This window comes from Sceloporus occidentalis, unplaced genomic scaffold (genome assembly GCF_023333645.1).
Source record: "Sceloporus occidentalis isolate IW3139 unplaced genomic scaffold, rSceOcc1.0.p SCAF_5, whole genome shotgun sequence".
NCBI lineage: Eukaryota > Metazoa > Chordata > Lepidosauria > Squamata > Phrynosomatidae > Sceloporus > Sceloporus occidentalis.
This window is the reverse complement of record NW_028316985.1, coordinates 163973298-163999005: the sequence shown is the minus strand read 5'-3', so window position 1 is coordinate 163999005 and position 25708 is coordinate 163973298. Positions and strand designations below refer to the sequence as shown.

Genomic DNA, 25708 nt, shown 5'->3' with positions numbered 1-25708 from the left:
TGACACTGGGCTCATTTTTTTTTTCATTAACCTTTCACCAGAAAACATTGGAAGTACCTCACTACTGTTTCAGCATTATAATTGAGCTTTCGGGTACTTTGGAAGATTAGGAGCTGAACTGGGTTGGCAGTAGATGGCAGCCTGCCAGAGCAAAGTCAGAGAGCTTTTTTCAAAGCTTTGAAAACACTTGAAAAGGAAGGTGAGGTTGGGAAGGAGTACAAAAGTCCCCTATGTTCAAAATCCTAGTTCCAAGTCATCATTGGCAAAGACTAGAACTTGTAACTAGAAATAAAATTCAGTCTGCATATTTTCTGTTCTTTTATTCAAAACCAGCAAAATGACTACTCACACACACACACACAAGCATATTAATTAATTTCCCTAAAAGAAAGGTAAAAGAGAAGGTTACTATACCTTCAAAGGAAATAGTGTTGTGTTGTGCTTTGAATGGAATTTAGAATAAGTACCTTATATACTTGACTATAAGTCAACTATAAGTCAAGTGACAGTAAGTCACTATAAGCCGAGGGTAGGCTTTGGGACCAAAATTATGGATTTTGATATGATTCGTGGATGAGTTGAGAGTAAAAGAGGCATGTGACAAAGGATGTAAAGGATGAAGCAAAGAGAAATGATACCAAAGAACTTGCAAAATTCCATCAGACATAACTGTCTGTGCTCACACTAAAGGCTGGACCAACATACATAAATGATATTCATATCCTTTGAAGCCCAATTGCTCTTGGCATTCCATTGAAGGGAAGTGCCAAAGAGCTTCCACCACCATATCTCACTCAGATATTCAAAAAGGTCAGAAGTGATGCCATGGTGGAGAGAGTAGAGGCAATCTATGCTTCTTTTAGGTGCTCCCAGATGGCCTAAGCTCTCACCTCTCTTCACTCAACTCAGGAAAGGGAATGATTTCCTTTTTATACATAAGAGCTTAGGTATAGCACGTACCTTAAGTCAACCCAGGTTTTCTGTGTCAATTTTTTGACTGAAATTTCTAGACTTATAGATGATATATACAGTATTACTATTGTCTATTGCAGTCTGTATGTATTTGGAGAAATGGGAGAAAGATTCCAACATCAACTGACTGTTGGATTTCTGTTCACTAACTCTTTAGTACAGTGTTGCATTTCTCTCCAGTCCTATGCATCTGTTGCTGGAATTAGTTTTAAGATCAAGCTTTTGAATGGCTTCTCTATCCACTGAAATTATGTTTGGCATGCCCCTCTGACCGTGTTTCCATAAAAAGATTAGGCACCTGTTCCCAATATGGATTCCTAAGTGTGTTCTGAGCCAATTGCTTATGCTATTCAGTGCTGTTTTGATTTTTGTCAACCTCTTTGTGAAATGTTGCTAAGCAGGAGGGAAATGCCTGTCCTGCCACCTCTTAGTCTACAAACATTAGCCATGACCTGGGCCTAGCATTCAGGACACTTCCCTTCTTCTCCAGCCTCACTCTTTGCCACTGTAGGCCAGGAAACAGCTACTGCCATTATGGTAACATCTGCCCAACAAGAAGAATATAGCATAAGGTACATCTTACTCAGTGGACAAAGTGCAAGACAACAACACTACTCAGATGTTTTAGGGTGTGGTCCAATTGTTTATTACATGACCTCTTGAAAGAGGTTCTGTAAATACTGCAAGTAAAAACTCCGTAAGAAACTCCAGATAAATATGCTAGTTATTTGCTAAGTTTGGGCCAATAAGAAATAAAAGGTGTCGCCTTAGCAAATAACTAGCATATAATGCCCTGTGTTTCATAGGAGAACTAGCTGATATATTGGTTATAGTCTAGGAATAAATTGGAGCAATCCATATTCAAGTCTACACTGCTGTCTCTCTTAGCCTAAACGTATTTGTAGCAAGATAAAGTGGAAAGGAGGAAAGGTATGTATACCACCTTGAGATCATTTCAGCAGAGATACAAATGTAACTAAATATTTAACTGTCATTTATATTTGAAGCTGTTAATGACAGTTTATGCCATAATAAATTTATTTATCTTTAGGGTGCTGCAATATTGCTACAACCAACTGATGTGGCTACAACCCTGAAAATTCATCTTAGGCATAGCTGGACTGAAAAATGTGGCAAAGAAGCATGAGCTTATGTCAAATAAGCATTGTTAGTCTTTAAGGTGCATAGGACTCTTGGGCTGCATCTGCATGGCAGAAATAATGCAGTTTGACACCATTTTAACTACTATGGCACTATGTTATGGAATTCTGGGAATTGTAGTTTATTGTGGCACCAGAGCTCTCTGACAGAAAAGCTAAATGTCTCACAAAACTATTGTTCCCAGAATTCCATAACATTGAGCCATGGCAGATAAAGTGTGTCAAACTGCATTATTTCTGCAGTGCAAACAACCTCTTTGTTGATGTTGCCTTGTTGACTACATTGGCCACCCACCTGACCTCTCTAAAATAAATTCTAGTGGAAGCCATTCTACTTAACCATTTGCAGTGAGAAGCCATCAAATTTATGAAGAAACCTACTAGCCAAGACCCAAACTGTTATCATCACCTACATTATATAAAATTAATGAACAATGGGATTCAGTGGTTTCCTGGATCTTAGCCAAAGGATTTTCTTCTTAATCAGATCTGCTCACAGCCTCCAATCATGTTGTTGTCCTAAGCAAACAATTGCTAAGAGTAATATGCCTCATTTTCCTAATACATTTTTTTAATTCTCATGTTGCCTGATGTGTCATTGTCCTAGTTTAGGGTGAAAAGGAAAGAAGACAAATTAGTTTTTCAATGGAAAATCTTTTTAAAAATTAATGCATCAGTGCTGGGATTACAATAGTTAAAAGTGGAAAATTCAAAAGAATTTTGAAAATTTTTTATGTAAAGAGCCATATACTATAGCAAACATTTGAAGCACAGAGACTGATGGATTTGCAATGTTTTCAGGGTACTTATGGAAACAAAAAGTTGAGAAATATTAAAATAAGCATCTTTGGCTAAAATACATTTAATAACTTGGGAAATGAGGTTAAAATATTTGGCGCAATTATAGCTTTGAAAACAAAATGTCTGGAAGATGAGGCATGGATGCAAACGGAAATGCAATGAAAATTATATTTCACTTGGAATGCTTTCATTTTGGCGTAAGCACTTGATTCTGAATTGTGGTCTTACATAACTGTTTAGAACTGATGTATAACATTTATCCTTTCTTGGGTAGCTGTCTATATTCAGTGCTGGTAATTTCTCCTTGGAACTATTTGTTAATGAAGATTCACTCACCCTTCACCTCAAGGGATTTTGCATGTCACAAGCATGTCTTTTACCTCTGTCTTTAGGCCATGCATCAGTGGTTTTATTTGTCACTAACAAATAGGAGTTTTCTTGGGCAAAATCTTTGACACCCCCCTCCTGCCAGTCTCCATGAACACACTCCCCCTAAAACCTTCCATGTATCCACTATACTCACAGTAGTAGTATCACTGTATAATCAGACACTAGAGAGATAAATCTTTGTAAATTTTATTCACATAGACCAGAATAAATATTTTTGCCAATTTTTAACCCAATGTGAGAAAATCTTTGAAAACTGCCGTTTCCAAGGATTATCTACAGTTTGGATATAATTCATTCTGTGGGAAGGGGCACAAATGTGGGGGAGTGTGCACAGAAATTGTCATTTTCTGTGCAGAGAAGATGATTTTCTGTCAGAAAATGCTATGTTCTTTTGCAAGAACATAGCATTTATGTGTAGAATAAGTCCTGAATTGCAAAGAGTCTCATCAACAGTATAGTGTCTGAATCAAAAGTAGTAGTAGTCCTACCCTATTCTGCTTTGGTCAGACCACATTTGGAATATTGTGTCCAGTGTTCAAGAAGGAAGTCACCAAATTGGAACATGACCAGAGAAAAATGACCAAGTTGATCATTGGTCTGTAAACCAACCTTATGAGAAACAACTTGGGAAGCTAAGGTGCTTTACAGAGCGCCCAAAAAGGGCGCTCTGCCGGCGCTCGTGTTTGCTGCGCCAGGGAACCGCAGCGGACAAACCACGCGATTTCCTGGCGCAGCAAAAAGAACCCACAAAAAGCGGATTCTTTCTGCGGCATGGTTATGACGCCACAAGGCACCAATTGCGCACTTGCAGCATCATTGCCGTGCCGCGACATGTGGACGCTAAGCATCCGCAATGTCAAAATGGCAGCGTCCATGTGTATAGAGCGCCACCATTTTGACATACCCAGTACGTTGTAGGGGTGAGGGCTGATTGGACACTGCATCCTTGGCCAACCCCTAGGACGTACTGGGGGCATGGCAAAGGCCTGTGTAGAATGGGCCTAAGTATATTTAGCTTGGAGAAGAGACAACTAAGAGGACATACCTATCTTTAAATTTCTAAAAGGATGTGATGTAGAAGATGGAGCAAGCTTGTTTTATGCAGCTCCAGAGACTAGAACATGAATCAAGTGCTACAAAAAGAGATTTCACCTAAACATTAGGAAGAACATCTGTACTGTAGGAAGTGTCCAACAGTGTGATGGATTGCCTCAGATGGTGGTGGAAGTCTTCATCTTTGGAGGTCTTCTTGAAGGGACATGCAGCTTAAAACAATAAAATCTATTTAACCAACAATAATAAGTGCAGTTTCTAAAACATCATAGGAATAGAGGCCAGCCTATTTCCTAGGGAATTCCATAGCCAGATGGCTGCTACAAAATAGACCCTAATCCATGTGGCAACCAAACTTATCTTTCTCAGTGGTGGACCATACAACAGGACTTGTAGTTGAAATTGCAGGTTCTGGCCAGGCTTGTATGAAAAGAATCTGTCTTTCAGATTTCCCTGATCTGAAGCTATAAAACCAGCACAATGAATTGGTTCAAACTGGAGAGCTGGTATAGCTGGTTGAAGAGAAACTAGGCAAAAACTTCACCATAAGATTTTTCATAAGTGGTAGCTTCTTAAGACTCTTCAGTGGTAGCCCTACATAAAGGGCATTTCTGTGAATGACAGATAATTGAGGTGTGGATTGCTGTGGTCAGATCTGCCAGCTCCATGAAGCACCAGCCAAATCTGGGCATAAACATGCTTGGAAACATGAGCAACTTCACCATCTTGGAACAATGCTGATCTTGTACTGATGCTGGATTTTAGCTGATGTTCTTCTGTGAACCTGGTCCTTTAGTGCAGTGCTGTATGATGTGGGCAACCAGAAATCCCCCCTCCCCAATATGTCAGGGACAAGCAGTATATTTTTGCCCTTTTTGGTACAATTCTTTCTTTCTCTTCCTAAAACTTGCAGGAAGCAGCAACAGCACAGGACCCACCACTTTGAGCAGCACTGTTTTAGAAGGACTTCAGTTACATCCCGTATCCCAATCCAAGGTTGGCTTTTCTGTTGACCAAAAGAGCTTCCATGAGCTGAGTTGATTGTAAAAGATGCTAGAGTGGGATTCAAGTTCTTCTATATTGTTATGGGCATCAACACCACCTCCAAAGAATATGTGAGAATCTGGCATCTTTTTATAAACATCATCGTAATTCTTTCTGTAAGATCATATAAAAGGAGAGGTTTAACTTTTGCAATCTGTGTCCTAATCTGTATCTAGAAAGATGAAAGAATATAAAGTTCTAAATTAGGATTAACGAGGCCTTTGTGATCATATATCTATTTTGATTTAGCAAAGGTACATCTAAAGCAGCATTTTGCTTCCCATATTGGCCAGCCAGATGTTTCCAGAAAATGTACAGAGCATGAAGGCAATATGTGTACTGTGAGAGCACTTTATTTTAAACTAGACATCACTTAATGTGCCAGGAACAGTGTTTTCTCCAGCTTTCTTAAAAGAATAAAGAGGGGCTTTGGTGAACATTAGATTCTTGTGACAACTTAAAGGCTAATAAATTTACTATAATGAGCTTTCATGAAATATAGCCCTCTTATCATTCTAAAAGTAGTGAAGGGACAATGAGATAAAGGAAGGATAAATATTTTTGGCTGGGGCTTGTCATTTGTGGTTGAGAAGCTCTTCAAGTAAGTATTTTCCTGTAAAAAGAAATGGGTAGTAATTATCCTGAAGTCCACATTTATTAGACCTGGTAAGCCTGGTTTACAAAATTGTGTTCCCTTATAGAACCAAACTGGTTTCACAGAGACATTTTTTAAATAACCCTCCAAAAAAGAGTCTTTCCTTCAACACCCATCTTTTCCCCCTCTAACAGACAATGTGCTAATTTACTGGAAAGCAACATAAAAGAAATCCAGTTAGCAGGCTTCACTGTTTGTATTCTTTTGCATTTGAAGGTTGTTCAATGGCAGCTTCACACATTACTCTGATGTAATGTAATACACTTCCGAGAATAATAAAAATATTATGTGTCTTTAAGAAACACACATTACTCTGAAGTATCCCAGAGTATGCCACATTGTGTTAAGTGTGCAGTTACATTTAACATTGTATTGGGGGAGTCAGCAAGATTGGGGCTGCAATGTGCAAGGAATTAGGTTACCCCTATCCTACTGTTACTAGAGTAGGAACAAAAATCAACCTGAATACTGCTTCTGGTACAAGAACCAGCTTGTCTTCTGAATCAGAACAAATAACTTTCAATTTCTACCAAATAATAGCTTTGGAGAAACAGAGATTTTAATCAGGAACACCATGTAGGGAAGGGAAAAAAGGGTTGAAAGAGCAAACACAACACTATTTTATGCCATAGCCTAACCCTGATCTGATCCCCTGATGATTTCTATTTTTAAAATGAAAAACAAGCAGATGCATTAAATATGAACCTTGTTAATATAATGTTTGGCCCTTAGCCAGAGAGATTGCCTCATCAGACAAGGAAAAACATTAGTAGTGAACTTTCTTAGGTGCTCATTTCCTGGCCATGAGAGAGTTGGACCAAGAAAGGCTCAGTTGACAAGTTTTGCCCATTCTGTGTCTATGTCTGAAAACTGCAAAGAAGGTGGGTTTATCTACAGAATGGTGAAATTGTGGAATCTTCCATTTGAAACTTGCTAGACCCAACAGAACAAAGATTTTCTTGGGTGAGGTAATCCCATGTTTGGTAAATTTCCATTTGTGATGATCCCTGGGGTCCAAGCAGCCAAACAGCAACCCTGTTCTTGGCCCTTAACCCACAGCAGATCATTAATTTCCCTAGTCTCCTGGGTCTCTGTTCCCACTCCCTGCTGAGCTGAATGAAACCCCTTGAGATCTTCCAGTCAAGCTGTCACCACCCAGTGAACCTATAATGAATTCCCCTTAGCATACACTGAGACTTACTAAGGACTTAAAGGCGCGTTACAGACCACCATTTACTACGCGCTCTGTGCGTACTAGGGTTAGAAAGGGGCATGCTAGGGTTAGGAAGGGTCTTACCTTCCTAACCGGCCCTGTCCCTAGGACGCGCGGAGCGCGTAGTAAATGGCGGCGCCCATCCATCTTTATGTCTCGGACGCACAGCGTCCGGACATGGTGTGGTGGAAGTGATGCCGCGAGTGTGCGCCTCACGCCTCGTGGCGCCACTTCCGGGTGCCAAGAAGAAGCACCATTTCGGCGCTTCTTTTTAGCTGCGCTGGGAAGCCTCGCGGTCTGTCCGCTGGGGCTTCTCGGCGCAGCTAATGATGGTGGCGGTAGACCGACCACTTTTGGGCGGTCTGTAACGCGCCATAGTTTCCTTCCCTTGCTAACCTAAGCAAGGAACAACCAAGCTCAGGCATGTGTACAGAGACAGCATATACCTCTAAAGAAAGTATTTATTCTAACTAGACAGTACAGAACAATAAGTTATCATTCATACAAGGCCTCCCTGCATTGCAGGTACAGAATGCATAGTTACAAGATGTTCATTTTAGGCAAGCCAAAAGATAAAAATAATAGCCCCTAGATGCTCTAGCTAACACATTTCCTAAGATACTCATACTGAGATGGCATCTGCAGTCCTTGATGGATTTTGGATGCGAGGAGCTGGCCCCCATTGCCTAGTTCAACCCTCATCCCTTAAGGCTGCCCTCTTGGCACAGGCCCAACATCTGGGCTCACAAACAAGGAAAACTCACAAGGCCACATGGGCCATACGAAAGAAAGACTGAAACCACATGGACTCAGGGGCCTTTTAAAATCTCTGTTGGGAAGATTCTTTAAACTCCCGGTCCTGTTCAACTGATTGGCCAATTGAGCCCTATGTCATCTGTGATGTAAGCTCTTATTAGCATGCACCTCCCCCCACCTTAACCCTTTGGTGCCTGAGAGGAGTCCTCAAATGTCTGGTGGGTCCAGTCATTACACCATCTCTTCTGAAGTTTTGAAAAGGAAGCTTGTGAAAAATGAAGGGAGTGGCAGGGCTAAAAAGAAACAGCCAGGGATGTATTTTTAAAAGAGCAAGAGCAATAAAATATTGGTGTTTATAGTTTGTGCCCCATATGAGAAAGGTAATATATCAACATTTCCATGTGCCACAAAGTGTCAATTGGTATGGGTGGAATTACTTACAATGCACATTGGAAGAATAAAATCCTCATCTATTTGCACACTAATGTGCTGTTCTAAGTAATCTTCAAGGAGGCTAGTCATAATTATGATGGATTAGGCTGCATGGTTGGTCCTAGATTCAATAATTGTTTCACAGATGCTACTGATGTGACTTGAATTTCTAATTAATCATGGTTTTCAGGGAGGAAATGTACTGCTGATATGTACCTGGCTCAAGTAGTTGCAGAAGGGGCTGGAAATCCACCTGCTGTGTTTGAGCAGTGTAGACTTAAAAGGGGGGGGGGGGATGTTGTTAATACAAAAAAGAAAGTGATGCCATAATATGTGGCTATTTCATAGACATATAAAACAGTAACTGATACACTCAGTAGGGTAGGAAAGATGGTGCCTCACATTTATTTCTTAGGAGGAAGCACCATAATCAAGAGGAATTGCAGGAGCTTCTCTTCCTAGTAGCCACCTGTCCAACCTTAAAAGGCAAGGGACCTGGAAAATGGTAGAGAGAGGAGAAAGTTCTTTTAAGGTACCTGATTTCTCACTACCTTTTATTTTAATTAAAATTTTTATTATTTGTACAAATGATAGATTTCTCACTACCTTTTTGTCCCATAGATACTTTGTTGCCTCAAGTAGAGCCCAGATGCAACTGTTTTAAAATACTCTCAATGCATTCAGACACCCTTTATTTACCTCAACAAAACATATAACATGGTACTGCCTGAAACTGGTTTCTTTGCCTTGCTGCATAGCAAGGTAAATGGGAACTAGAGAGAATTTCAAATTTTGGGCAAAATGTTCTCATTGTAACAGATCCAGGCTATCATGTTAATCAGGGTGCATTACAGACCGCCCAAAACAGGCAGTCTGCCACCGCCGCCGTCATTTGCAGCATGGAGGAGCCCCAGCATCCAAACCGCACAGCTCCTCTGCACTGCAAATAAGAAGCGCCAAAACGGTGCTTCTCTTTGCGGTGCAATTATGATGTCACAAGGCGCCAATGGCACACTCATGGCATCATATGTGCCATGCGACATACGGACGCAACGCGCTTGCTACGTCAAGATGGCGTCACCCGTGTGGAACGGGCGCCGCCATTTTGTATGGACTTGGTCCGTATTAGGGGCGTCCGAAAGGGACACCCCTTCTCAACCCTAATACGCACAGAGTCAACCCTACTACGCCGCTTTGGCGCATCTGTAACATGCCCAGGACACTTTTTGAAGGCAGCACCACATATAATGCACTCTAGTGATACAGCCTGGGTGTATGCGGGGTGGGGTGGGGGTGGGGTGTGTCATATTTCTTTTCTTAGAGGAGTGTCAATTGGCATTTCTACCAGAGTTAGGGAACTATGGATTGTTTTATGTGCCTATAAGCAATACTGGATCCAAATCTATAAACCTGGGCCTCTAGTACAGGTTCAAACTACCTCCATGGTTCCATTGTCTATTAATAGTACTTCTGCTTTTTCTGCATTTATTTTCAGCATTTTTGTTTTTGTGTTTTGCACATTTATAACTCCAGGCACTTTTTCCCGAGCATTTAATGGCATACTTGGGTTAGAGGGAAGGGATGAAATACATTTGGGTTTCATTTGCAATTGCTGCATGTAGATGTTAGATAATATGGGAGACAAAATAACAAAATAAATATGAGATCCCATAACATAAATAGCACAGTACTGAATCAGAGTTCCCCAGCCCCACCTTCCTAGCTTAGTAGGTAGGACTGAAACACAGTACCTTTGAGTCCTACAGCATTGTAAAATAAGCAGAAAGGATGCCACTGTATAGAAAGCCCAGGAGCATCCAACAGAGTTCTTGGTCCGTATTCTGGTGCAAGCTGACGAGAATGACAATAGGAGTTTAAATTCTAAAATTGGTGTTGGTGAGAGTTTGAAATGGGCATTTGTAATAATACCTTTCAGATGTCTCTCAATCCCAACTATCTATGTATGCACATTGCCCAAATCAGGAAAGGAACATTTCACAAGTATTTAGGCAAATGATTTGAATCCATGGAAGCTTTCTTTAGAGCCAGCCTTGCAACTATCTCTCTTTTCCATGTTCCATTCAATTTTTCTTAAAGGGGCATTACATACAGTAAAAACAATATTTCCAAATTAATAAAAAAAATTAAGGTAAATTCATCTGTCGTCAACTAGATATCACCAATTAGAATGGCAAAAATTGAAACATGGTGATAAACTATAACTCTACAAGCATCCTGTCAGTAGTATCAGAAATTAATTCAGTACATTGCTACATGATGTCAAAGGGCTATCTTGCACTTGTACTATGGCCAACCTTGCATTTGTACTGCGGTCAAGGTCAGAGCAGATGGAAATGATGTTATTCACAAAAACATAGAGAGACTCAAATGGCACAATACCTGCCATGTTCCTTGGCTTTAACCCACAGTCAAAAATCTCTCCACCACTATAAGACCTTGTAGATCAGAAAATATTGCTTCATCTGACTCTTTAGATTTTGGAAAATCTACCATGATGTAGAAACCATCAGCGTAGAACAAGCAGTGGTTCTCAAATGGTGGTGTGGAACCCTAGGAGGGGTACAGTAGTTGCTCAAGGGAGGCATGGGAGTTCAAGACCCCAATTCCTCCTCCTCCTTTTCCCATAATTTTTCTGTCATGGAGAAGGGAAAGTAAAGGAGGATACTTGGAGCCTCTGCCTAAAGGAGGAAGAGAGATATTTCCTTACAAAATGTTAAGATATGAATATGCATGAATGTCTGAACAAAAATACACATACTAAGCAAACAAAATATTTTTATTCATATACTACATTGAGCTAGGGTGTGTGTTGTCTGCATGTAGGTGTAAACAGGATCACAAGGGTAAAACCTTTGAGAAACACTGACCTAAAGCAAAAGAAACTCTTCAGAGAGGCGGAGCTCACAACAGGTCTAGTTTGGTATCTGGTGAGCTTTTGCAAGGCATCAGATGGTCTGTGTGCCTCTAAGTCAACTTCCGCACAGTGCTCTGTCCAAGGTTCTGACAACATCTGTTTTGTTTAAACCAGCCTCAGCCTGACCTTCCCTTAGCAGACATGACTGTGCCTTACTTGCCTTGACCGTAACTGAACTTACTTTGCTGTGCCAATAAATATCACAGCTCTGAGAAGTTTGTTTTTTGTTTGTTTGCTTCACAACACCACTTCCAGATTTCCCCCTTCACTATCAGATTCTGGGCATCTGTAACCTCCAATGATCATGTTTCTAAGCTCTTGTGTCATAGTGATTTAAGCATTGGACTATAACTTTGGAGACGAGGATTTGATTCCTAGCTCAGCCATGAAACTCACTGGATGACCATGGGCAAGTCACATGCTCTCAGCCTCAGGAGAAGACAATGGCAAACCTCATCTGAACAACTTCCCAAGAAAATCTCATAGTCAGAAATGACATGAAGTCACACAACAACAAGCTCTAGTAAATGCATTGTTGCAATCTGCTTTTTCTAGGAGCTAAAAGCTGGGCCAGAAGAGGTCATTGCCATTTCTTCTCCTTGGGCAAAGGTACTTCAGTGATGTTATAGCAATGCTTTAAGCACTAGATAACTCTTTACTGATCATTGCTTTTTCCTCTTGCCCTGTATTTTGATTGCTTACCTGTTGAACAAAAAAGATTTAAACTGAAGACTTTCAAGACTTTATCCATATTTTTGCATGTGGTCATTTTAGATATCTGTGGGGGAGGGGGAAATCTCCATTTCTGTAATCTCTTATTACCTTCTTACATTATAAGGCAGTAAACTAGTACAATGAGGAGCAAGCCATTCCAACCATCTGTTACTCAATGTTAGAGAAATTGGGGGGGGGGGGGGGGTCAAAGTAATATGTCTGCTACAGTCTGAGACTGCTTCAAGGAGCACCTTTTATGAAGAAGTTACAGTATGGAAGTATCTGTTTTAATAATTCAGGCAGGTATTAATTACATCAACATATTCACATTTCTTTCCAGTTTTGAATTAGCAATACTGCTTTAATTATAAACATGACATGACATTCAACTCTCAATATAGGTTTTAGTTCGCTGATCTTTTTGTTGGTTCTGTTGTGTTTTGTTAGTACGGAATGCTCAAAATTATTATCTATTTAGAGATGCTACTAAGCTGACATCATTGGCCATGAATCCAGGATCTGCATCCCAGGAGGGACAAATAACTATGGGGAACTAAGATGGTGTGGGGATCAGGACTATGGAGTCAGTATGTCAAACCTTTGACTCCGATTCTGTTTCCTCTAGATTTCTACTGTATAACTCTGACTCCAACTCCTTCATAAATGACAAATGTAAAGTAATTTGTAAGAACAGTACAAGGTATTTCACCACCACCATGTGAATCACCAGGCTACTCAGAATGAGTCTATTTTATCTGATTAAAATTTCTGAACAACAAAACTTTCCTAAATTCCTATGCAAGTAAATGTGAAACAAACTAGGCATCTAATATCATAATTTAAAGTCTGCATTGGTACATTTCTACTAACACCAACTCTGGCTTCAACTCCAACTCCACCCAAAATTGCTTCTCACATCAAATCCACATCCCTGGTGGCATCTGGAAAAGCTGTGGAACATGATAAATGGAAATGCTATAATACCCAGGAGTGGTTACAACTACAGATATGTGTATCCCATGTTAAATTAAGAGAAGCAGTGAGTTGAAAAGGTCAGATACTGCCTGGAGGTAGGGGATGGGAAAGAGTCAGGTCTTTCAGTATTCTGGTGCTCTCATTGGCCAAAGGTCCCTAAAGGCAAAGTCTGCTTGGATCAGATGACTAACACTCTCATGCTGCCATTGCCCTTCCCCAGTTCCCAACCCATGAACATTTTTTGGCCAAATATCAATTTTAGAGGAGCCATTTGGGCTTTCAAGTGTTTTCAAAAACCACTAGAAAGTGACCTCTGGTTAGATCAAACATTGCTTCCTGTCAGAGGAACCAAAGGGGTTCTCAAAACACTAGAGTGTGCCTTTGCTTTAAAGCACAGTGCTCAATGTTCCATGAAATCTTTTCCTCTGTTAAATCTTAGAGTTCCTGAGTTTGTGATAGTGTTAACTGCACTACATCCATCTTGAAGAGGGAGGTTGTGATTCTTCCTGCAGTGTTGCCATACCCATTGTTCCTCTGCAGGAACAATCTTGGGAGTTATAGTTACTGGTATTATGTTTTCATGCTTTTGTATACATTGTCAACTTATATAAAGAGCAGTAGTGCCTTTACAAATGTGGCATATTACCTGATTTCTTTCACAGAGATTGCTTATTGAGAGTTATAAAGGAAGAGAGATGCCAGGTAATTTTCTAAAAAAAAAAAAAAAGCAGCCTTCTCTATACCTGGGATTATGACTCTTTAAAAGATTTGCATAAACAGGATTAGACAGTCAGCTGGACTTTGTTCTTCGCACTTTAGCAACGCCTTGTGTAGCATAAGGAATCATTTTATACCCAAGGAAAAAAGCTTCCCTCCTCGTAGCAGCCAGGAATATGATATATATCTGCAATTTCAGGCATATCCAGGTAGAATAAGATGTTTTAAAAAGAAAACAATTGACTTTATGTGGTGGCTGGAATCCTGTCAGTGTCTTTCAAATGGATATGGTCCACTACAAAAGTGGTTGAATGTTTTTGTCTGATGTGGAATGACCGTATTCAGTTCAGGTTTGTGGAAGCAGAGTTGCCCATGTTGTGTTATGCTACATGCAGATACACATCTGGGTGTCAGTATGCGTGCAAATATGCACATGCATGTGCATGCACATTCAGTTGTGCATTTGTGCCTGTGTTTCTGATGTGCAACATGGCCAATGAAACACAAGAGTTGTGCAGCAGAATCAATGGCCACATGCAGGGATTTTCACTGCTGTAGCCACACTTAGAGACTAATTATTGAAGCTCTCTGTGTCCACAGTGCCTTGAACACATACTATATCCTGGGTCCAAAACACACTGCAGAAATAATCCAGTTTGGGACCACTTTAACTGCCCTGGCTCAGTGCTAGAGAATCCTGGGAATTGTAGTTTATTGTGACACCAGAGCTCTCTGACAGAGAAGGCTGAACATCTCACAAAACTACAGTTCCCAGAATTTTCTAGCATTGAGTCTGGGCAGTTAAAGCAGTATCAAACTGGATCATTTCTGCAGTGTGTTTTGTACCTTGGACATCTTTGAATTCCTTCTTAAAGGAAGAGTGTTCAGCATAATGTTGAAGGGTCTCCTTTGTCATGGCACCTTTCATTTAATGCAGTTGCTGATAACTCTGTAATGAAGCATATCAATTTGTATGACAACATACTGCCACTTTAAATGTTAGTACACATAAGTTTCTTGAAAAGGTGGATTTAAAAAAAAATTAAAATAGTGCATGGACATGCCTAAAACATACACTAAGAAGGTAGCTGCCTCTGCTACATCAAATAAAGCATGACTAAGTAAAATTCCATTTTCATTTATTTTGCAATATTAATGTTCTGTTTTGTTTTGCAAACACCCACAAAGAAGCAAGGAATATGCTGCTCTGTGTACACAGGTCCTTGCTGCAAGTCTTGATCAACTAAAGCCTCAATTAACGAATGATGTCTCCTTCCTCTTTTTCTTACCACCCAACCTCACCTGAAATAATTGGGGGATTGACAGTAAACAGAGAGGGCATTCTTCCCTTCTGGCTCCTTTTCCATGCTCTAAATTGGATGATGACAAAGCCTGCATGGATGGCTTCTTTTTCCAGTTGATTTCCAAGCCACTTGATTCTGTTTCAAAGTGAGATGATTAGTTTACCAATTCTCCTGAGCAGAATATCAATAGATTTCTTCAACTTGAATCTTCAGTATTTACTAATGAATCTTAAACAGCTACTTTGTCGGTTTTTCACATAGCATCTTTAGGTCTAAAATGTTGCTGTAGTACAAAATATTTAAATGTTTGCATCCTAAAGTTGCTTTTTTAACATTAAAGATATATTTGTTTATTTGTATATTTAAAATACATTGTAATTTTCGTAATTAAAGATGGCTACTGTTTGTAACAGTGCATGTCTGCTCTTGTTAAATTCTTGTTAAGCTGTAAATGTATCAAATTCCTTTAGGATTCTAGAAAAGTTCCTTTCAAATAATATGGAAATTCATTTTCTTATTTGTCTTATCAATATATTGATCAGTTCAAATACATACTAAGCATTGCTTTTAAAACTGAGTTGATAGTTCTAAAATTCAGAATAATTTCTTCTATGGGTATTCCCCCCCTTAAATCTCTGTCAGGTGATGTATATATTCTCAATGTTCTTAAGACTTTCACATGTCTAGAGATGTGGAACACATGTTAAAGATAATGGAGGTTTTGATTCCAAACCTATAATGAACAATACATTTGATACAATTCAGTTGTGTGTTTTGCTAACCATTATCTCAATTCTTCATTGTTAACTCCTCAGTGAATTTTTGCCATGGGGATTCCACACAATGAGAAAAGGATCGATATAGAACTTGCTAGCTATGGAGCAAAAGTAGAGTTTGCATGAATTCTTTCAATGTGAATTTAGTGACTTTGATTTAGAAAGAGAAAGTATACTATAACTTAGTGAGCAATAGGGGAACACTATGGAGACATAAATACTTAACTACTATGTGGGCATGTTAATTTATGTGGGTTGTATCAAATAAGAATGGCTTTCCCCCCTCCCTCATTTTCTCTTTCAGATACAGTAAGAGGGCAGCCTTGTGGATGGCCCCAGAGTAGGCCAGATGGAACAGGACAGAACCAACCATGTTGATGGCAATAGTTTGAGCCCATTTCTAATACCAAATCCTTCTCATGTTTGCCAGGCAGAGCCTTTGTCAGTGAAGCTGCAAAATGGCATCCCATCAGCAAAGAAGGCTTGTGTTGAAGTAAATGGCAACCACACATGGCTGCATTTCAAGAACAGCTATGAAATGAAGTATGCTCTGAAAGGAAATGCAAATAATCGAATAAGCCCTGATTTTGTGCAGGAAAAGAGAGACTGTAGCAGATATATGCAAAATGGTGGGATAAAACGCACTTTTAGTGATCCGTCTCTGTATGGGCTTTATCAGAACAAGAAGTTTAAACAAGATGAAGAAACAAAAGGCAGGAAAGATGCCTTATTAGATGATGGTGATCAACCAGATATTTCTAACACATGCAGGAAGAAGGACTCGGTGGATTTTAGGGTGGAACAAAGTGCAGCTTCTGTTCTTATACAGTCTTCAAGATACAACTGTGGTGCTTTAGAATCTCCTCATGCTCCCCAGATTCAGAATGAACTGGAGAATGAAAACATTAATTGCCACAAGAGGGACATTGCCTTCCTACACAAGAACAAGGCAGTGCCAATACCTAATGGTGCTATCGTTTCAGCCTCTTCTATGGAAAACATGCATGGTGAACTCCTTGAGAAAACACTCTCTCATTATAACCCAGACCATGTTTCCATTGCAATGCAAAAAACCACATCTCTTACAAATGCCATAAACACTCAGGCTACTAATGAGTTGGCTTGTGGCATACCACATTCATCCCATACCTCAGGGCAGATCAGTTCCCCACAAACCTCAAATTCTGAGCTGCCTCAGGTGCTAACTTCTGTGGCTACTGAGATCCACAATACAGAAAACTCCAATAAGCCACCCATATTGCCATCATGCTACACTTTTCAGAACCCAGAGTTACAGCAACAAAAGTCAGAAAATACACACCAATCACCTGCAGAGAACTTTGCTCCAGGAAACACAGGGCAGGTTCCCAATCTGGACTACTCACTAACCAGTCAGGATTTCTCACTGGATCCCAACAACAGTCTGAAAGCTCAAAACAATAGTTTGGAAAGATTGTCAGAGCCTGCAGATGAAAATGGTGCTTTATTCCAACAAGATTCCATGTTCAAGAAAGGTTCTTTCAGTCCACCTTCAGTTGCAGCTTCATCTCCAACACCAGAAATAAACAGTGTTCTATCCACTGAGGGCTCAGAAGGACATAATAACCCTTCTGAAACCCAAAGTCAAAAAGCTCATTTTAATGGAGAGAAAAATGGAGAGCAGCAGCTACAAGGTGAAATAGCAACTCAGATTCCTGACTGCTGCCACCAAGCACTAAATTCTCAACAGGGTCTTCAACAAGGTGCTCAGGTTTCAAAACCGTCTGGCAATGAAACCGATCCGGTGCTTTCTGTGATGACATCAGGAATCAGGCAACAATATCCCAATGAACTGCAGACCAAACTAGAGCCTCACATTCAAGACCCACAAATATTAGGAAGCAGTAAAGAGTTGCAACATTTTCAGAATCTCCTTGGCCAAATTAATCAGGAGAATCTTGGTGCTAATGAAAAAGACCTGGTAAAAAATCAGTTTCAGCAGTCAAAATCTCACATGCAATCTTCTTGGGCAGGAATGACTTCCCCTCACTTTCATCCCAATGAGTCTCCACCAAAATCAAATGAGGTGCTTTTGAGGACAATGCTTCAGTTCCAGTCAAATTCAGCAGAGCAGACACATCTAGAACAGTATTCTGAGAATCCTGATAGGTCAAAAGGATGTACAGGAGATGCATGTTACCAGAATATCACACAATGTGAGCAAATACCAGCACTATACAAGGGTGAGGCAACACAATTGCCTCCTCGCCTTACAGCGGACCAGCAAATGCAATTCCAAAAGCACTCACCTCCACAGCCTGCAAAGATGGATACACTGTTGAAATCCCATGAACAGCAACAAAATGAAAAGCACTTTCACTATGAGACACAAGCAGAACATCACAATGAAGAGTCTTTGCAGGCACAGTTAAAACCGCAGCACTTAAATAATCCACCACTGGAGAATGAGCAATTTTTACGTTCCCATATTTTGCAACAGATGCTCCAGAGTCAGCCAGTACAATTGCCACAGAGTCCACAACTAACCATAAACTCCCAGCAGCCAACATTACAAATGAAGAACAGAGACCTTCCCCAGACATTTCCCCATTCCCATAGCAGTCAAGAGCAGCAACTGGAAGGTACATCATTTAGTCAGTTTAAATTAGAGGAATGTTTTGAAACAGCAAACAGTTACTTCAAATCAAGTGAGTTCCCAGTACAAAACCCCCAGACTAGATCAGAACAGGGATCAGGTATCAATACTCATGCTTTTAAAGCTAATTCTGTAATAAAGCATTCCTACCCAAACAACATGCACTTAATCTCTGAGAAAAAGGAAAAGCCAATGAACACAGAGCTTTTTTCAGAAAACATGACACATGACTTGCAAAATATGCAATATTATTCAAATAGTATGACCCCAAAACAAGATATGTCCCAGTGTTTTCAGGATCAAAAGCCCCAGTCTCCACGAACATCAGCTCCACAGATACCCTTCCAGCAAACACAGGGATATACTAATTTTACCTCCAACATGTGTAACCAGCAAGCAACCCAGACTCAACCAAGTTACATGCCATATAGTCAGCAAACAGTAACTCATGCAATAGATCAAAGGGAATGCCAGTTTACACCTCAGCCCCACAGGGATTTTCAAAAGCATGCTGCTCTCCGGTGGCACATTTTAAACAAGCAAGAACAACAAAATAACCAAAATAAATCTGATACATGCCACGTTATGGGTCAAAATAAACCTATCAAATCTGAAGCTGGCTCCAAGTTGAATGCCTGTCTTCCTCTGTTGGCTGGACAGTTGGAAAACAAGACATGGAAGAAAACAATCAAACAAGAGGTTCAGAACTTTGGTTGTGAGAACATGCAACAAAAGAGTATCATTGAAACCATGGAGCAGCAGCTGAAACAGATTCAGGTCAAAACACCCTTTGATCACAAGTCCCTTACTATCAAATCACCAAAACACATAAAAGTTGAATCTGCAGGGCCCATCACTATTCTGTCAAGGAATTACAATGCTGCAGAATTTCATGCTGCCTCGTTAGATCAACAAGCCTTTCATTCTAATGAAAAAACGCCAACTAAAAGAACTGCTGGAACAGCTCTCAATCATTTTTTAGAATCACCTTCCAAGTTATTTGACACTCCTGTAAAAAACTTACTAGATACACCTGTCAAGACCCAGTATGATTTCCCCTCATGCAGCTGCGTTGGTGAGCTGAGTTTTATGTTTTTAACATGACAGTGATAAGTACACTCTCTATTTGATTATAACTCACTCAGGCTATCCAACTTAAGGTATGCCTTCATTTTCTCTGTCCTACCATACAGAAGACATTATTGCTTTTAAAAAAATAATGATATAAGAGAAGTTACATTTTTCAGAAATTCTATTCAGATGATTTATTTTGGAGAAGACATTTAAACCTGGTAAGAATCTCAGGCTTTAGCAGTTCCACTGCATCCTGTCCCTTTCTTTCATGGAGAAAATTATGAGCAAACCAAGTCCAAAATTTAGTTGGACATGGAATCTTTCTGACTCTGTGATCCACTCCCTTCTTTTTCTTGGGAGTAGACCATCAAGTCAGGAATGTCCCATGGGTAAATATGTGCAATGAATATAGCTGGTACCTTAATATTGAATCCAAGCATAGTACAAGCAGCTGGCTCAGAGAAAGTAAAAGCATTTGATGCCCTTTCTCTCCAGCCTAAACAGAGCCAGAAATGCAAAGTGGACACCTAAACCAGAGATGCACAACTACCCAAAGTGTGATGATTGCACATGTCCCACTCCAGAATTTGAGGAGCACATCCCCCTGCTTGGACCTTCTAGGTGACTGGCCATCACTGGTCTGAGACATCTAATGGGTGGAAACAAACTGTTTTATGCCTAGGAGATGTCTCTTTCCAAAACAGGAAGTGGCTAGAAGTCACATCCTCCTTTGTAAGGAAAATCCATGGTCCCAAAACAGCCCAGGGCACAAAAACAGTGAAGTTGCCCCCATGCCCTCCAGAGGGTACATTTTGAGTGAAGAAAACAAAGGAGCCCTCTGTGACTGTCTGAGGCTTATACTGTGTACTTTTCCCACCCTTGAACCAGGCAAAGGAGAGCAAGATGTTTGTTGACCAAAAACATCTACCATTAGAGCAAGAACATTGCAGCCAGTTCATAGGGTTGTCCTAAATTGACAGGCAACTTGAATGCATGCATACACGCACACAGAATGGGCTGTGGGGTAAGAGGAACAGCGTAAATTCAGCATCTTGCTACACACCCTGCACATCACTGTGGACTTTTAATTATAAACCTCTGTGCCCATTGTAGATGGAATTAGTGCAGACCCACAGTTAAAGACACATGACTTTGGAGCTTGAGCAATTATCATTCTTCATGACATTGTGAAAATAATTTCAACGGAAGTAGAATTGTACCTAACATTAAAATAATTTCTCTAGTTTTAAATGAGCAGTTCAGTGTGAGTGACTTCTTATTTTTAACTTCAAAATGAAAATAAGTTCTTTTTTTTTTTTTTTTTTTTTTTTTTAGTTTTTCAGTTTCAGATGTCCTAATCTAGGGCCATCTTGTTTTTAAGATTTTAAAACAAGGACTTTAACCTTAGGGTTCAAGGATTGTAGCCACAGTCAAGAATAATTACAGTGATGTAAACCAACATCACTCCAGTTTCTCTATGGCTGAGACAGATGATATTAAGAATTTTTTTCATCTTTCAGTATCTCTGCATCAAAGAACAAAAAGAAGTGGTGATGCTTCGTTTTCTGAAACACTTTAAAAAACTTATCTTGATATTTTATCACAACACAGCAGAGCAGCCTCTAACTGACTTTTGTCAGAGAAATTGTGTTAACCATGCACCACCACAATTTCCTACTTTTTGCATTATGAGTTAGAACAAATTGTTTATTTAATCCTAAACATTACTCACCATTATCAGTGGTACAAATATTGCCTATTATATTTTCTCTTCTGAAATGAAAATAACAGCTATCTCCACACCCTTCTTATCAGTCTGTGAATGAACTGTCAAATAGATAATTACACTTAACCAGCCAGAATTCAGGAAACCAAATATCATATGGGTTGATTTTTCTCTGTGTGCAGTATGTATCTTGAAATAATTTCTTGGAGAAATTTGACCCAAAGTGACCTTAATAAATAAATGAATTAAAGTTTTGTTGTGCGACCTTGAAAAAAATCTTCAAAAGCAATACAATATTAATCTTTGTGTTTTGTTGTTTCAATCTTGTTTTAAACAGAACAGATTATTGAGAAAGATGAAGGCCCTTTCTATACCCATCTAGGAGCTGGTCCCAATGTGGCTGCTATTAGACAACTAATGGAAGAACGGTAATGAATTACCATAGCAGATTAGCAAATTTGTCCATGTCAATTTTCCCACAGCCTAGATAGATAAAGAACACCACAATTACACATGCAAGAAATAACTGATAGGTTGGCTATTCCACCATTGCCAACATGACTCTCTTATTCAGTGGAGAATCATAAAATTTGACAGGTCTGCTGAGTTGCTCTCATAAACTGCCTACACCCAGCCAGATGACAGCAAATTTAAACAGGAACAAACATTCACCACCTTGCCAAAAGAAATGTTGGCAGTGGCTAGGAAAGCAGGCTAGAGCGATCCATTTAATTTCTTGTAGGAATAAGCTAATACTTATCCTTGGAAACTTGGTAGTTACTATGGCGCCTATTTGGTTTTTTCTTTAAAAAACCCAGAATATTAATCAGGCATAAAGCCATAATCTTTTCTTTGGTTCTATCTTAGCAGTTTTCAAGTGGTGATTAAACAAATGATATGTGCAGGTCTGATTGCATTATGTAAAATTGGCCCACAAAAAGGTATTGGTTTGCAGTTCCCAGGGCGATGCTGGCTGTGGCTTCTAGGAACTGAAGTCCAAAACATCTTAAGGATCAAAGGCGGGATACAAACCGCCATATAGTACGTCTTCTATACGTACTAGGGTTAGGAAGGGGCGGTGCTTCCGCACCCCCCTAACCCTAGTACGTACAGAATACGTACAACATGGCGGCGCCCCTTCCACATGGGGGCCGCCATGTTTACGTACTGAACGCATAGCGTCCAGACGTGTCACGGCGCCTATGACATCGCGAATGCGCCAGCGGCGCCTCGCGACATCATAAAGGCACCGCAAAAAGAAGCTCCGAAATGGAGCTTCTTTTTTGCTCTGCGCGGGAGCCGCGCGGTTTGGCTGTTGCAGCTCCCTCGCAGAGCAAATGGTGCCGGCGGGAGACCGCCGCAAAGCGGTGGTCTATATCCTGCCTTAGTTTACAATTCACTGAAATAGTATAGACATAATCTAATAACATAGACTTTTCCAAGTACCTACATAGAACAAGCTGTATTGGTCTTTAGGCACCTTAAATTATATATTTAAATTTAAGGTGCCTAAAGATCAATGCAGCTTGTTATAAAGTTTAAAAAGTGTGTGTGTGTGTGTTTAGGAGACATACATCCACACACACTATAACACTCTATGAATCCATCAAATGTTAGATCACAGACAAATTTAGAGCAGTTGACACTTAGCAAATTGTGAAAAAAAGCCTGCATGATATATGGTATTTACCAATAATTTGAGTTGGGGCATTACAAGTAATGGCTTGTATTGTAATCTGTGCTATGCATACTACATTTAGAGAGCGGGAAGAAATGGGGAGGGGAAAAGGTTTTCTCGTTTTTATGCAAAGGTACCAAATTTGCATTTTCCAAAGTGATACACAAATTAAATCACCACCATTTTTTATCATTTTTCATAATTTTGCATCACAATTCTCCATTCAAAAAATATATATAGAATACATAAATTAAAGAAAAGTGCACTCAGTATATACAAAAATAATGCCTGACATGCATTATATTAGGGGAAATAAATAATAAAATAAATAATATATACAAAATCCATATACCAGGAAAAGGTGCATCCAAAATGTATCGATTAGGCAACAACACATACAAATATTTCTGCAGATTTTTTTTCTTTTTAAACAAGAATGGAAAAAGATGCAGAATTTGCATATTATGAAGTAAAGGTGGGGAAAGTTGAGGGGGAAAAAACAAAACTGGCAAATTTGTCCATCATAACTGCACATAAAGCTGTATCCAATTCCAACTGTTACATTCACTTTATTAATTATTTGCATTGGTTGTCTTTTTTTAAAGATATGAACAGAAAGGCAAAGCCATAAGGATAGAAAGGATTGTCTACACAGGGAAAGAAGGCAAAAGTGTACAAGGATGTCCTATTGCTAAATGGGTAAGAATTGTGTCCACTTTTCCATATAAAGCAGGAGTGCAACATCGTGCCCTCTGGGCTCCCAATCAGGCCCCCTGGGAATCCCCAGATGTCCACATTCCCTCATCCATAATACACATCTTGGGTTATTTCTCAGCCTTTATTTGGGATTTTCCTCATTTTAAAAGGTTGAAATATCTCTGCTAAGGCTTGGCTACTGGTAGTAGCACCTTTCACCTCAACATGCTGGTATTCTTGGTCCAATTTTTTTTATTATTATTATTTTGCCTTTGGCACTAGAATGCAGCTCCCCAAGGACTTCTAATACTGAATTCATCCCCAGGGCTGAAAGAGGTTCTCCGTGTTTTACATAAGGGCTATTGCTCACAAGAGTGGAAAAACAGTATCTGTTTGCTGTAAATAAAGAGGTAAATTTAAATATTTAGGGAATAAAATAATCCAGAATTTCTAAAATGTTGACCTGGCATACATTTTAAAGGAAATATAATAAATCTAGAAATAGATTTTAAAATAACTGAAGTGTAAAATGTATCTCACAGTCAATGACAGCCCAGTATCACCAAATTTTACATAAAATATATATGTCCAGTTAAAAAGAAGCCTGCCAATAGTGTTGGATTCAGCTAAAAAAAAAAATGAGTAAAATTGCAGTACATTGAAAATGTACCTCACTAAAAGCATTCCAGATTAATTAGGTGTTCGGTGGGTGTATTAAAGAGCTTTGACAAGGTCACTCATGATATTATTGTAAACAAGCTGGAAAATGTAGGCTAGGCAATGTGCCTGTTAGGTGGATTTGTAATTGGTTGACCAAGAAAGCCTAAAAGGTGCTCACTAATGGCTTTTCTTCATCCTGGAGAGAAGTGACTAGCGATGTGCCACAGAGTTTTGTCCTGGGCCCAGTGCTATTTGACATCTTTATAAATGACTTGGATGATAGAATAGAGATTATGCTTATCAAATTTTCAGATGACATCAAATTAGGAGGGGTAGCCAATACTCCAGAGGATAGGATCAGAATTCAAAATGACTAACAAATTAGAGGACCAAACTAATAAAATGGATTTAAAAGGGGAGAAATGTAACTAACTACACTTAGGAGTCATGCAAACAGGGAAAAAGGAGTGTCCAGAGACCACTCCTACCCCAATTGGCACAGGACCGCGGCAACTGCACAGGCCCGGGCCCAATCCAGTCTGACACTGCAGTCCCAAATAGGATGCCAGCAAAAAAGCAGACTTCCTTTTCTCCTTTTCTGGCTGGCTTATGATCCTAGGCTGTATCAATAGGAATATAGTGTCTAAATCAAGAGAAGTAATAGTACAACTCTATTCTGCTTTGATCAGACCTCGCCTGGAATACTGTTTTTCGTTCTGGGCACTATAATTCAAAAAAGACATTGACAAGCTGGAATGTGTTCAGAGGGGGGCAATCAAAATGGTGAAAGATCGCACCCTACAAGGAGCAGCTTTGGGAACTGGGTATGTTTAGCCTGGAGAAGAGAAAGTTAAGAGGTAAAATGATAGCCATGTTTAAATATTTGGAAGGATGTCATATTGAAGCTGGAGCAAGCTTGCTTTCTGCTTCTCCAGGGGCTGGGATATGAAGCAATGGATTCAAACTACATTATGAAGAACCTCCTGATGGAAAGAACCGTTTGACAATGGAAAATGCTGCCTCAGAGTGTGATGGAGTCTCCTTCTTTGGAGGGTTTTAAAGAGAAGCTGGGTAGCCATTGTACTTTTATTGTGTATTCCAGCATGGCAGGAGTTTGAACTAGAAAGCTCTTCTAACTCTATGATTCTGTTTATTTGGTCATAAACTCATGTATTAATTCTTAGCATCCCTTTTCTATGTAGTCTTCAGACACAGTAAAAATCATTATCACACTTTAAAGCCTACAGTCAACAACATACTCTGAGGTCAGCTATCACTAGACTAAATACTACAGTCTTTCATGAAAATTTAATCCCATTATTTCATCATTTTAAATCTATTA

At 39.6% G+C, this 25708-nt stretch overlaps 1 protein-coding gene across 2 annotated transcripts in view; it reads left to right on the top strand.

Moving 5' to 3' along the window:
* Positions 1-25708, top strand: part of TET2 (tet methylcytosine dioxygenase 2) — an 83632-nt gene that overhangs the window by 40870 nt on the left and 17054 nt on the right. Inside the window, exons 1-4 of one of the 2 annotated variants that reach the window (XM_089526034.1) lie at positions 5298-5491; positions 16202-19607; positions 21670-21760; positions 23616-23709. In XM_089526034.1, coding sequence (XP_089382160.1) covers positions 16247-19607; positions 21670-21760; positions 23616-23709 — 3546 coding nt within the window. In that variant the 5' untranslated portion in view covers positions 5298-5491; positions 16202-16246. Of the gene's footprint in view, positions 1-5297; positions 5492-16201; positions 19608-21669; positions 21761-23615; positions 23710-25708 lie in introns of those variants that run through there. The other variant, XM_089526033.1, reaches the window with a different exon arrangement.